Source organism: Carassius gibelio, chromosome A7 (genome assembly GCF_023724105.1).
Source record: "Carassius gibelio isolate Cgi1373 ecotype wild population from Czech Republic chromosome A7, carGib1.2-hapl.c, whole genome shotgun sequence".
NCBI classification, from domain to species: Eukaryota; Metazoa; Chordata; class Actinopteri; order Cypriniformes; family Cyprinidae; genus Carassius; species Carassius gibelio.
Window position 1 is genome coordinate 13,817,218 of NC_068377.1, and position 14,029 is coordinate 13,831,246.

A 14,029-nucleotide genomic window follows, 5' to 3' on the forward strand; every position below is an offset into this window, starting at 1 on the left:
CAACGCGATTTGGGCTGCACTATGCCAAGAGCAAAGTAGGTGGAGTTTTCAAAACTGCCCGTGCATACGTTCTATTTATAACAGTTGTTCTATCTAATAACGTGCAGGCCTGTTAATTGTATCGTACTGCTCAGGAAATTCCGATACAGTACAGTACTAGTCCATTTTGATTTCCGTGCTTGCTCGGATGCCCCGATCGATTGGTAAAGTGCACCCAAACACCAGACCTGTTGGTTATTGGAGGATCTTATATTTCTGGTCTGTTAAACGCATTGGCCATTTTGCAACGAGCCTTCAGCGCGTACTGAGTGAGCGTACTGAGAGTAGCCTATATAACATATGGTGTTTTTTTTTCTTCGGGAGTGTCAGGGGCGTTGCCTGTTACGTCGTTTGGGTTATTGAGCTAGCTTGTTGAACGCATATCATTATATTTCACAATTTTTTATTTATTTTGCAAATATAATTAATTAGTCCAACGAACCGTTCGGTACATAATGCGTACCGCGTACCGAACCGAAAGCCTCGTACCGAACGGTTCAATACGAATACGCGTATCGTTACACCCCTAATATATATATATATATGATGAGACGGACGCACTGCCACAGAAACAAGAATGAGATGCATTCTAACATTTAAAATATTTCACATAAATAGGCCGGTCAGATTACTTGTTAAAGTGCAAAGAAATACCTTATATCTGTAGACGATGTACGTCTGTTTGTGGATGGAGACTTCTTCACTGGCTACAGCCTCTAATCCTCTTTTGCACATGCGCACGCTTGGGTATGTGTGTGTGTGTGTATGTGTGAAATGCAGTGCTGAAGTGAAATAGCTGGGCAGTTTGATAGCCGATTTATAATATTTAATATAATATATAATATCTGATTCACCCAAGTGATTATTTGTTTTTTAATTGGAAATTTAACAATGAAGACACTATTGATGCAAAAAGGGTTTTTTGTGTGTGTTTTATGCAAGCACTTCTCCTAAATGATGGCTAAATAAAGGCTATGTTCCTTCTCCCTTTAAGATCCTCTTTAACCCAAACTGACTCATTGTGGATTTCATACCTCTAAATCTTTTAAAACCTCCCTCTGGGTCACTCATTTCCTGACACAAACTGGTGCTTTTCTTATATTAACAGATCTATAGCTTTTGATTTGTGTATTTTTCTGGTCAAATAGTCATAAAAAGCCTCCGAGCCATATACACTCCAGTTCTGTCTTTCCTAATCCCTTTGCCTTCCCTCTGTCTCTCTCTTTTGTCCGTTTTTCTTTTATTTCTTAATTTCTTGCTTATTTACCCAGTCGCTTTTCAAAAGGGCAGCCAAATACAACAGGTATTTGAGGGGAGATTAGAGATTCAGAAACTGCTTTTTATTATTCATTTGCATTATCATTTGATCCATATTGAGCGTATGGTTTAGGCAAGTGTGGAAGGAGAATAAAGTGAGTGGTCGTGGTATTTGCACACAGCACAATTTCTCTCCTTTCCACTGTTCCTGTCTTGCCTCTGGGTTAGATTGAAGCGTGTAAAATATTCTATGTTAAAAGAAATTCCATTAAGATGAAAGACGGTATATTCTGTATTTGCCCTATACTTCAAAAGACGTGACAGAAAATGTTCCCTGCAATTGCAGCAATGAAAGTGAGGATAGGTAAATGGCTGTGTGTGCTTAAATAAGTTAAAAATGACTCTAACAAATGTGAGTAGTGGTTTGTGGTGTAGTTCAAGCAAAATGTCATACATGAGGGTTAGTGAATGATGACAGGATATGTAGGATGAACTATCCTTTTAAGGTCAAACTGCAGTGCAAAAGGCCTGTGAAAGTTAAACCCAAACCTTCCAGAGGGAAATTCTCATCCGCCCTTATTCCTATGTGTGGTGGTGTTTTGCATGCAGGTGTGTAACAGTAATAGGAACTGCCACTGTAACCGTGGGTGGGCTCCCCCCTTTTGTGAGAAACCAGGACTCGGGGGAAGTGTGGACAGTGGACCTGTACAGTATGACAGTGAGTTCACCTTCAGCTTTCAGTGCACAATGTGCCTCTGCTCTCTCTTATATCTCTCCCATTCTTTAATCCATCTTATAGATAGATTTATCTAAGATTTTATTACTTGTGTGGTTCCTCTTTCCCTCTTTCTCACCTCTTATCAGATGTCACCTTAACCATTAATCTCTACCTTCCAGCTTCTTTCCAAACTCAGGCCAATGATATCTATGCTTGTTAAAACATTTCAAGAGCAAATCTAAGAATTTATGAATTTATAACTCACTCACTAATTTCATTTAATGTATGGACTGGTTCTGAAAAAACTTTTGTTCTGAATGGAATGCTAGAATACTTATTGCATGCTCAGTAAACTTTATTTTTATTATTTATTTATTTATTTTTGAAAATAAAATGTTTCAATCAATAATATAGTCAAATGACCTAACTACATACACTACATACACTGTTCTAAATTAAACCTTTTTTTTATAATTAATGCTTTTATTCAGCGAGTACCTGTTAAATTGACAATAATGACTTTTACTTTGCAACTGAAAAAAAAAGTAGTTCTTTCTATTCAACTTTCTTTCTATTCAAATTTTATTCATTAAAAAGTATTACATTAAGGAGCACAACTATTTTCAATATTGATAAAATAAGTGTTTCATGAGCACCAGGGGCCTCATGTACAAAGACTTGCGTTGAAGACCTGCGTTGCGAGAAACAAAACTTTATGTAAAGTAAATTGGAGGTGCTACTATTGGAAGTAGAAACAAGAAAAAAATATTTTATTTGGAGCTCTGTCCTCTGGAATTAATAACAAAAGAAAATAATGAGTGGGAGAGTTGGCTAATGCCATCAGTGCAGTGGAATCTGAAAATCGCACTTTAAATTAACTTAAAACGAAACGGTCTGTTATAAAGGTGGAAGTTGCTGCGCACTGATAAAGTGTGGGCAGAACAGGCAGTGGTACATGGGTCGATGAACTTACACCCTTTGAGCAGAGAGGTGCCTCTATTGTGGGCGACACTTTACTCTCTGGAATAGTATCCGTTGCTGTGGGAGACTCAAATTTAATACAGGACTGCCACGAAGGTAACTCATTTCTCTTTTATTTGCTTAACTTACACACAGCTTACCATTCTGGATTTAATTTTCAAATGCATCCAATGTAGCTAACCAAAAGTACACCAGAGATTTTATGTATCCATAGCATTTATGGCAAATGCGTGTACCCATTAATAAGGAACAGATTCAAATCACAGTTAACATGTGCCTGTGTTTTTTGGACTTATATGGTGCCACAGCAGGAACATCCACTGACATGCAATTTGAGTTCGCCCCTCCTGAGGAGCCAGGGCCCATTGTGTCCAGTGTCTCCAGCTTGAAGCCTCATCCCAGTCGTGCTGTTTGTAATGATGTATGAATCATGGGCTGACCCAGGCCACCTTGCCAGATTATCTGTTAGGCACATTTGTGCATCACATATTATCTGCACATTTATTGAATGGAAATGTTTCCTATTCACATAATGCAAATTCTTCTTCAACAATGTTTGTGCAGACAAGATTACAGTAGGAGAACTGGCTTTCACTGCAAATTGCGCTTTAATGTTTTGCTGGTCAGCTGCATCGAATGGGAACCTTATATACATGGTAGACATGCGGATGATCCCGTCCCATACAGTTGGCATTGTGCGGCTTAAAGATGACTGGCTTATTCCTGAGTGGTCCACCAGTTCCCTTTGGAAAGAACCAGTTGCCAGGAAACACAGCGTTGTCAGCACTTGTAAGGAAATGGGTAATGCATGGCTCCTCGATGTCTCTCTCTCCAAATTCGGACCCAACTCAGCACAGAGCTCCAATAGGAGAGTCCTTGGAAATCTGAAACGGCTGATAAGCCAGTCATCATGGTGGGTCAGAAAATCATTGTGGTTCCTAAAAACTCGTTCTCTTCGGATCCTGTCATTGGCAATGTCCTCTAACAAGGCCAATGCTGCCATTGCATTAGACTACATGTAAAAGTACGTACATCAGACATGAGGTTGGTGTGGAGGAACGCACATTCTCACGTTAATTTCACGTGAACATCAGACCGTGAGTGTGAAAGCTGGCATACGCAATTTTTTGGTGCACACACAGCTTTGATACACGAGGCCCCAGATCAGCATATTAAAATTATTCATGAAGGATATTGTGACACTGGAGTAGTGACAACTGAAAAATCAACTTAAGCATCACAGGAATATATTATTATATTTTAAATTATATTAAAATAGAAAATCATAAATGTTATTGATATTTCACAATATTACACAATAGTACTTTTGCTCAAATAAATGTATTGCCTTGGTGAACCTAAAAGAGGTCTTTTAATAAAATGATAAAAACCTCATGATCCCCAACGTTTAAACATTAGTGTACATGAGAGTGAGGCAACTTTGGGTAAAATTGGCTTAACTTACTCTCTGATCACATAGCGAGTAATATTAAAAGTCAAAGTTAATATCCCATCTTGTTCATTAATCACACTGGAAATAGAAGGTTAAGTTGCATGGCATTGCAGAAGAGAGTATTCACTGGTTGTGTGCTGCACATTTAAGAAATGTGGTATGTTGTATGTTTCTATTCATTTGCTAAATGCTGTTTAAAATTAATACACTAGAGAAAAAGTTTGCTATTTTGAACGTATTCATAGACTTCATTATGGTACAGAGTGAATGCAGTGCACACAAGATCTATTATTCAGAGTGGCAGATATTTGGCAAGCACTTCTCTGAGTTTGTTGTTGACCCTTGTCTAAAAGTTGCTGTATGTTCTATATCTGTCCTCAGGTCAGCTGGGATTGGTTGTTGGGCTGCTCTTTGCTTTTCTAGTGCTTCTCCCTGCTGTACTTATTGCCTTCTACTGCATCAAGATAAAAAACTCCTACTATCACAAGTGGAGAATACAGAGAGAGAAGAGCAAAGCCAGCAGGTATTACTGCAGCACACACAGTTATGCAGTGCCTTTTCAAAGTGTTCAGACCCTTTCACTGTTTTTTTCAAAATTTCGTGCATATCCATTTATTTACAAAAACCACCACAGTTACAATGTGAAAATGGCTTCATAGAAGTCTGAATGGATTAATAGCACAAAGCTTAAATCTCGGACCGTGTTTTGAGCTCAGAAGTGTCCGGTTTCTTTTGATCATCTGAAGAATTTATTTTTAGTCCCATTATGCAAATTAATTAGACTGAACATGATTTTAGAAAGGTACACCTGTTTGTATTTATACGCACTGCATGGCAAAGCAAAAACCTAAAAAAGTTATTTCTTTAAAGTTATGAAAAAACTTTATTAGTTCTTTAAGACTGTATCTCATGTCTGGGCTGTCAAGGTTGCTAGAGGTGCAGTGGCCTTCGGTGTTGTCAGATGGAAGAAGTTTTGAGCCATTCATCTTAAAACTGGCTGTTTAGGTAAACTGGGTATTTGGTTTTCTAGTGGGACCCACTGAATTCATGCAGTGAATGAGAGAATCATAAAACTGGGGTGATCAATTTCAACCGCGTTGACTAGTGCCACATGTGGCATGCTGAGGGATTCAGCACAATATTATCTTCTTCATGCAAATGTCTTTCTCAGATACCTAGAAATAAAAGATACAACAGCATATTGTTTTTTTTTTTCCTCAAGCCCATTCTTACTCAAGGATATTCTCTTGGATAACAAACTGCCTCCATTGCTGGTGCCCTGTGATGTGTATAATTATAAAATGCCTTTTCGATAGATTAAAAACTCAATTTAGGTGAGGAGGCACACGTAAATTAATCCCAAATAATTGTAAAAATCATATGCTAGTCTACATGGATACATCAGCCTATCATTCATTTTGTTGACAGACTTTTAAAAGAATAGAATAAAGAGGTGATTTTAACAGATAGAAAATATTGGAAAATAATACAGATAGACTTATCCTTGCTGAGAAATGGGTTCAAAAATATTTCCATCCTATTGCAGCTGGCTGATAGAAGTCATACTTTTGAGAATTTTCCTTTTAAGCAATATAGATTTCGTGGCTGTGAGTGGAGTACTTTTATGGAACTGGAGCCCAAAACTCATCTGGAAAACTATCCATTCCCGAGGCTTTGCCACTTTTCAGCTGATTAATGCCATTATAAAAGAAGCCATATTTCTTCAGCAGATATTAGTTTCTCAAAGAATGTCTTCATCAATCCTATATTTAATATATGAATTCCTGACTTGCTAGATTATAAAAATAAATAAAAAAATTGGTCAATCCTTCTGTGATCTATAATGCTTTCCTCCTTGATTTGAAACCGAGATACCAAACCTACTTTGAAGAGATGACTTTTCCTTATGTGTTTTGCTGAATGTGTGAATTAGTCACATCTTCTTATATATTAAAGACAAGAACCCCTTCTGTTCATTTACACAATTATGGATATTATCTGGCTCCTTAGATAATAATAACTCCGTGATCTCTCCTGCCCTAATGAGTTGTTTTCATTTTATTTATTTTTTTACTTTTTCAGTCTATGTTTCAAATCGAATCAAGCTATATCAGGGACACATTTAGTTTTAGCTTATTTCTTTCAAACAATTGTTTTGTGACCTATCAGATGAGACTATCATAAGAAATGAAAGGGCTCCTTGTCTTTCATCTCAGACCCTCTTGAAATATGCGATTAGTTCAGCTGTCAGTATCCTTTGAAATCTAATTATGTGATCTCTCTTCACATTTGCTGAAAATAGCAGCTGCAGTGAGATAACTAAGGTTATCCCCCTTTTCAGTCATTAAAAACATTAAAAGTTAGTCAGATTATGTATGGTATTATCCTTTCTTCTAGTTGGTGTCATACCAGGTCATTTTTAGCATGGAGCAGTTCCCCCCACACACGGTCTCACATCTGAACTCTCGGAGTTGTCCATTGAGCAAGGTTTCAACTTACACTGTACCAACTCTTGCGATGATTCACCCAAAAATGAAAATACAGTCAGTACATGTTCTAACCCATGTTTCATTCCAAACATGCATGATTTTCTTTATTTCTGTGGCAATTCATGTAAGACTTTAAATCCAAGAATATCTCCTACAGCTTCAAGTAGACATGCTTAAATCTGTTTTGCATCAGTGTCACTTAGGAAAAATCTGTGTAGTATAAAAGCCAAAAAAGGAGAGCTCATACTTCCAAACTGAGTAACGAATATAAAGATGATAGCGTACTGAATATTAGCAATTTAGAAAGCATTTTTTCAAAACTTATACTGGCTAACATCTTATCTAAATTTAGAAAATAATCTTTGTGCGTGATGTTAAACAAAAAAAAAATACACAATATTTTATATATAAAATATTTGCTTCTGATAAAGATTTTCTTGTAAGAAATAAATAATGTGTGACAGCACAAAGCATGCCAAGTGTATTTGCCTACTATCATGAGCTAAGCGCAGCTGCAGTGAACCATGATGCTGAGGGGGTTATTCTCAGCAACAGGCTTTAGGATTGGCAGGCAACATGATGGAGGTTGAATAGAGCCAAATATAGAGTGATGCTTGAAGAAAATCAGCACACAACCTCCGTCAAGAGAAAAGATTCTTCATTCAGTTTCAGAATGACCTGGAGCACAAAGCCAAGATGATTCTGGATTGGCTTTGGGACAAATAATGTCCTTGAGTGTTCCATCTAAAATGACCCCATAGAAATACTGTGGACAAACTAGTCAAGTCTAGAGTTTGAAGGGATCTGCAAGGACGAAAAAATCCAGGTGTGCAAATCACACCCAAGAAGACCTCCTGCTGTCTTTACTGACACACAGCATGCACACCTGACGTCTGAATACCAATGCAAATAATAAATTTCAGATTTTTTTTTTTTCAAACATACATAGTAAATCAAGTTAACTTTGTCCTTTTGGTATATTATGTCAAATACAATAAATAATTCAGTCTATAATGAGTCTGAAAGAACATATATGCATGCTCCAAAAATTTTCATTATTCAGTTATTTTGAACAACTTGCTTAGAAAATTATGGGACTATAATTGTACATGCTGAATGATTGTCAATTTTGGGCTCTAACAAACTGACAAAATAAACAATGGTAGGTAATTTAACTTCTATTCTATTCACTATATTATTTAAATATGTTTTCATACGTTTCCAGAAATGAGGGCTCCGTTGAAAAGGGGAAGAATGGACACATAAACCCTCCTTTCCATCTGAAGGTGGTGGGACCCTCCAACAAAAGTGTTAATCTTAAGGTATAGACCCTTTAGTCACAGAGGAGGGAATGCTTTTAAATATAATCTTTAATAAGAATTATACAAACTTTACGTTACATTATACTCTAAATATTGTTGGAGTTGACAAGATATTTTAATGTTTTTAAGTCTCTTTTGTTCATGAAAGCTACATTTAATTGATCAAAAATACAGTAAAAATAGTAAACGCACTGTGAAATAATAATATAATTCAAAATAAATACATTTTAAAAAGTAAATACAGTTTTTAAAATGTAATTTATTTCTGTGATGGCAAAGCTATATTTTCAGTAGACACATGTTAGTGGTCCAAAACAGATAACAGACTAATAGGATTTTTTCATTTGTTTTATGACCCCATTCTCCTCTGTCAAGACGTTAGTCCTTTGAAGTGCATTTTTTTGTTTTCATTTAGAAATTTATGATGGGGTTTGTTTAGTATGTATTTAATTTGACTGAATATATGTATTTACATTTTCAGATCACGTTGTAGCATCACCAATATCTCATCACTTTGCTTTTTTTCCTCTTAAGCTACCTCACACCAGCAAGGAGGTGCTTCCTCTGAGGCCAAACCTGGCCTCCAACAGTCCTCAGCCAGTTAATATTGTCCGTCCTCTCCGGCCGGCTCCATCACCATCCCTGAGCAACATCAAAGGACCTCGACCTCCTCCGCCTATCAGCAAGGCACCCAACTCACCCAGAACACCCAAATCTGTAGCATCACCCCAGAAAATCAGTCCTCCCAAGAAGCCTCTACCCCTCAACCCTTCACGCTCACCATTGGTGAGAATTCAGTGTACTCATATTCTTTTGGTTTAATCAAAATCACTGTGGGAGTCAAAACAGGTCACAGTCTCATCAAGTGAAATGCTGCTTGAAACAATCTATGAAAACACTGTCAGAAATCCTGAAGAAAGCACACCTCACAACCCTCTACGGACACCTGGGCAATTGTATCGCTAGTTGACTAGGACATTTTTTAGTTTACTTGCCATAACCCTAACCCTAATATCTGAAAGTACACTCTTAACATCAGTGTCAGTCAATCAAGAATTATAATAATCAAGTATTATTTAATAATAGAACTTAGAACTTAATAAGAAATAAGCTTGATGCATATGAATGCATATTAGTCAGTTTAACTGAACATTTTAACCAGACTTGTGGTGGTGCTTTTTTGGTCGTTCAGTGTTTCTGTAAAAAAAGAATTGGAAAAAAAACTAACAAAAATACTGATAAGATAATATTGATATGAATTCTACTAATAAGAACTATAAAACGCACAGGGATTACTAACGTTTAATGAGCTGCTGCATTCATGAATATTAATCAGGGTGTGTGCGTTCGCTTGAACTGATTTGCTGAAATCAAAACAGGAACGATAATAGATGAGCACCAGCAAATGAGATTGCAGTTTGCGCATTAGAAATAGTGAATGCTAGTGAATATGGCTTGGAAATAGTGAAACCAAAGGAATGCCATTATTTTGACAGGGAGATACAACAAACAATATCGTTTACATGTAGCGCATCAATTCTATCTTTCTTTCTCTCTCTCTCTGCGTGTGTGTGAGACAAAGAAACAATGAGTTGTGCGCATTCACACTAGAGTTTATGGTATGTCAAATACAGGTGCGTTGCACAACTATTCAGATAAACTAAAAAATAAAATGGCACAGATCGCTTGACAGAGAGAGAAACTCTGAAGCGCTCAGTCAAAGTGTTCGGTGTGTGAACATATATCTGTACTAAATAGCTTAAATTGTGTCTGTGCATTTATTTGCAATCAAGTCAACGATATCGCTGTAGACGAAGTGACCCCAACTAAGCAAGCCAGACGTGACGGCGGCAAGGAACCGAAACTCCATCGGTGACAGAATGGAGAAAAAAACCTTGGGAGAACTCATGCTCAGTTGGGGGGCCAGTTCTCCTCTGACCAGACGAAACCAGCAGTTCAATATTAGACATCATTTAGTTAGTTGGTCACATATGTGAGTGATTTACCCGCAATGTAGAGGGTTGCCTCTACATACTTATTCACGTCTTCTTCCTGTCCTCATACAGAAGGTATCAGAACAACAACCACGTCCCCCATCCACACCCCCCCAGAGGCCCCTTCCTCGCAGCCCTGCTCGTGGAGCACAGCCCAAACCCTCTGGTGGAGGGCTCATGGTGATGATGCCCGCTTCAGTCGGACCCAAGACTATGGGAAAGGTGACTGCTGTTCCAGCTTTAAAGGCATTCCGGTGAGTAAACAGCTTAAAAGTAAAGTACAGCTGCAGACAGCGATGATGGGTCACTTGTGACTTTAAAAATCAATTGACATCGGCAACATCATTTAAAGTGGACTACTTTGAAGTCTTTTGCATGTGTAACACACCCTGCTGCCAGTTGGCATCACCAATTTGATCCAAATCAGATAATGCATGTAGAAGATACCTGTATTAGGCTCTTTCTGTTTCCTTTTTTGTCTTTTTTAATCCCTTACCATGGCAAGCCCTTTTGAGAGATCCAGAATCTGTTCACAATTTAGCATTCAGAGTAGCTACGTTTACATGCACCCAAATAATCTGTTATTTATTGAGCCTTCATGGAAACACATCAGTCAATCCACAATGAAATTGTGTGGAGTAGATCTGGCTATTATGAACAATAAGAAAAAACTAAGCGCATTCAAAAATACCGACATGCTTCATGTTTACCAGACCCCTTTTATATTTTTTTACTTTTAACATATGTTTGTTTACATCTTACAAACTGGTCAATGGAGGAGACTGGTTATTTACTTGCTTATGCAATTGCATTTAAAAAAAATTTACAAACTGATGGTACTGTAGCTCCAGTAATTAGAGCATGTAAACATGCCTATTGTCTTTGGCCTCATGTTGACCAAATTTGGTGACATTCACACAAATCCTCTAGAAGGAGTATTTAGAAGTTCAGTGAGACTCTGAGGATTCGAGTGTATATGCAGGGTATCATGTTTATATCATGGTTTTTTACAAAAAGAAAGGCATAACCGGTTTGTTTGAAATTATGGTCTTGGAAAAGCATTAATTTAACAGTGTAAAGTCTTTAAGTTGAAGGAGAAATATTTGCCAATGGCTAATAAATTCTCTGATTTCACTCACCAGTCTGTGAGTTAAGAGAAATATGAGGTAAACTGAGATAAGCACACTCTTCCATTCCTGTTTTTACAACAATTTTAACCCTGCAAAGCCTGACATGAAATAATAATAATAGTCATAAATCTCTCTATATATATTTCTTTAAATAAGAACCTTTAGATGGCTCATTTAATATGAATATTGGGAGAATATGGAGCTCACACACTTTTCCCATTTCACAAAATCCAAAATCGCTGACTTCCTGTTCCATGGAGCTAAGGTTGATGACAACGTGTACAGAATATAATAATTTTTCTGAGAGTTACTGCAGACTTATTTGTCTTGTCTCATCTGTTTTTTCCACTCACCATTTGTGACTTACTCTCACCAAAATATGTAAATTGTGATGCCATTAGCTAATTAGCATACTAATTGTAACAGTTAAATGAACAGTTACTCTCCAGTAAGAAAGACAGACCTAATGAGTGAGAGTCTGTCTGCTCTAATTATTCAACACTTTGTTTTTCTTTGCCAGGCCAAACGGATCAGAGGCAATGTTAGTTACAAATAAGTGTGCCGAAAAGTGTGGTGGTGAGGTGTGTGGTTAGGATATTTTATGGGATTCTTTTCAACTCTACCTGTTCTTGAGTGCAGTAAATATAGGACTGAATTTTTACAACACATCAAACATTTGAACGGGGTTTTACTCATGTATATACAGTAGTATAGGGAAAACACACATGCCCCAGTGGAATCTTGTAAGAAGTTAGATTTGCAAGTTTAAATCTTCTTTTCTCTCCTCGAGTCTTCACATCACTTCTAGTCCGCTATCAGTTCTCAAAAGCAGCGGTCTAGCACTTATTTTCTGAAATAACTGCAGCTATATCCAGGCCTCTTTTCTGTTTGTCTCCAGCACTGCGTGCTCCAATCTAAGAACAACCGAATCACACAGAGTTTCAGCTTGTGAAGATAAATCTGTTCGTGGCTTCCCAGTGACGGCGGCAGCTTAGTACTATGTTGTGATAAAAATACAAATTCATTTTTAACACATTACATGGAGACTCTGAGGATTCGAGTGTATCTGCTGAAAACTGCATTTCATTTTGACAGACTCAGCCGGGTATCATGTTTATATCATGGTTTTCCACAAAAAGAAAGGCGTAAGTGGTTGGTTTGAAATGATGGTCAACCTTGGAAAGCATTCATTTAACAGTGTAAAGAGCTTGTGGGTTAATATGAGGTAAACTGAGATAAGCACACACTTTATTGAACCTTTATAGAAGAAAAGCTTTTAAAAAGTGTTTATATTTTTATATTCAGGCTCTAAAGGCTCATATAATAGGCATATAGGGAAAATATGAAGCTCACACACTTAAAGAGGAACACAAGGTTGTTATTATATGACCAGAAAGTAAGATGAATTTCTGATATTTCTTTCTGCTTGCAGTGTATATCGGTGTGATTGACAGTACAGCAGACAACTTAAAGTTCTAGTGTATATCTAACCAATGTTTTTTTCTTTTTTCAGACCTGTTTCAGGACCCAAACCACTCATAATACCTTCCACTTTCCGAAAATGATGCTTGCAGGATTAATTTTTAAAGACTTCAGCCAGCCTATTTGCACTAAATAAGCACCCTTGGTGACTGGTACTATAATGAGTTGTCTCACAAGGGATGGAAGAGCATGGTGCTAGGGCCGTGGATGAGGCCTTACAAACCGGCTTTCAAATACAGTCGTGCACAGCAGAGATGACGCGGTCCTGCATGAAAACATGCAGACTGAGAAAGTTTTGGATAGACCATCACATTGCCACATTGCAATTTTTTTGTAGTTATTTGTTGTTGTGTTTTAATGTCATGCCTCTGTCTTGTTTACATTTTTATCACCTTGCAATTTTTTGGTACTTATTTGTTGTTCTGTTTTGATGTCATGCCTCTGTCTTGTTTACAATTTTTGTTTGACTGTCATCTATTTGACAAGTGCCAAAGATTTTTTTTTAACGCCTTGTTTAATTTGTTGTACTGTGCTGTATGTGATTTTGTGTTTGATACATAAAATACGTTGTTTGAACATGTTGTTTGGTCGTCCTCAATTTACATCAGGTCAAATTCTTTATATCAGGTCAAAATCAACCGAGATTTGCAGAGAACAGAGAGTTCTACATGAGAATAATAATAAAAAAAAATGTATGAGTTGTGTAATTTCTGTGTGAAACCAATGCAAAAACAATGACAAACAAGCTATCTAAACATACCTAAGTATATCTAAATGGTAATGGTATTTTGGATTGCAAATGATGCCTTTAAATAGGAATAAGAATATTAAAAAAAAATGGTTTCCTGACCAAGACCACTATGGAAAATAAAGTACTACTTTGAAAAGTGATTAGTCATTAAAGACTAATTTAATCTAGAATTAGTCCATAAATGTGTCTCTGCACAGGAGCTTAAGATTTTGTTCAAATTTCTACCACCTGTATGAAACGATGGCTCTCTGCAACTGATTGTCAAACCCTATAGAGATTTCTGTTTGATTTGCAGCTCATTACACACAGTGAGACCTGCCTCACCCTTCTCATATGGACCGATAAAGCTCCACTGACAGCTGCGGCTGGTACATTTAAAAGCAGGGAGGAACTGAAACTCAGCTGTCAGCAGA

General features: G+C 37.1%; 1 protein-coding gene across 1 annotated transcript in view; it reads left to right on the forward strand.

The window, feature by feature from the left end:
- The window catches only part of LOC128016627 (disintegrin and metalloproteinase domain-containing protein 33), a 92,692-nt gene extending 79,251 nt beyond the window's left edge, over positions 1 to 13,441 (forward strand). The window contains exons 18-23 of the mRNA XM_052601291.1: positions 1,906 to 2,014; positions 4,830 to 4,971; positions 8,163 to 8,259; positions 8,794 to 9,045; positions 10,326 to 10,507; positions 12,897 to 13,441. Of these exons, the coding sequence (XP_052457251.1) occupies positions 1,906 to 2,014; positions 4,830 to 4,971; positions 8,163 to 8,259; positions 8,794 to 9,045; positions 10,326 to 10,507; positions 12,897 to 12,948 (834 nt within the window). The 3' untranslated portion in view covers positions 12,949 to 13,441. The remainder of the gene's footprint in view (positions 1 to 1,905; positions 2,015 to 4,829; positions 4,972 to 8,162; positions 8,260 to 8,793; positions 9,046 to 10,325; positions 10,508 to 12,896) is intronic.
- Positions 13,442 to 14,029: the final 588 nt, after the last annotated feature.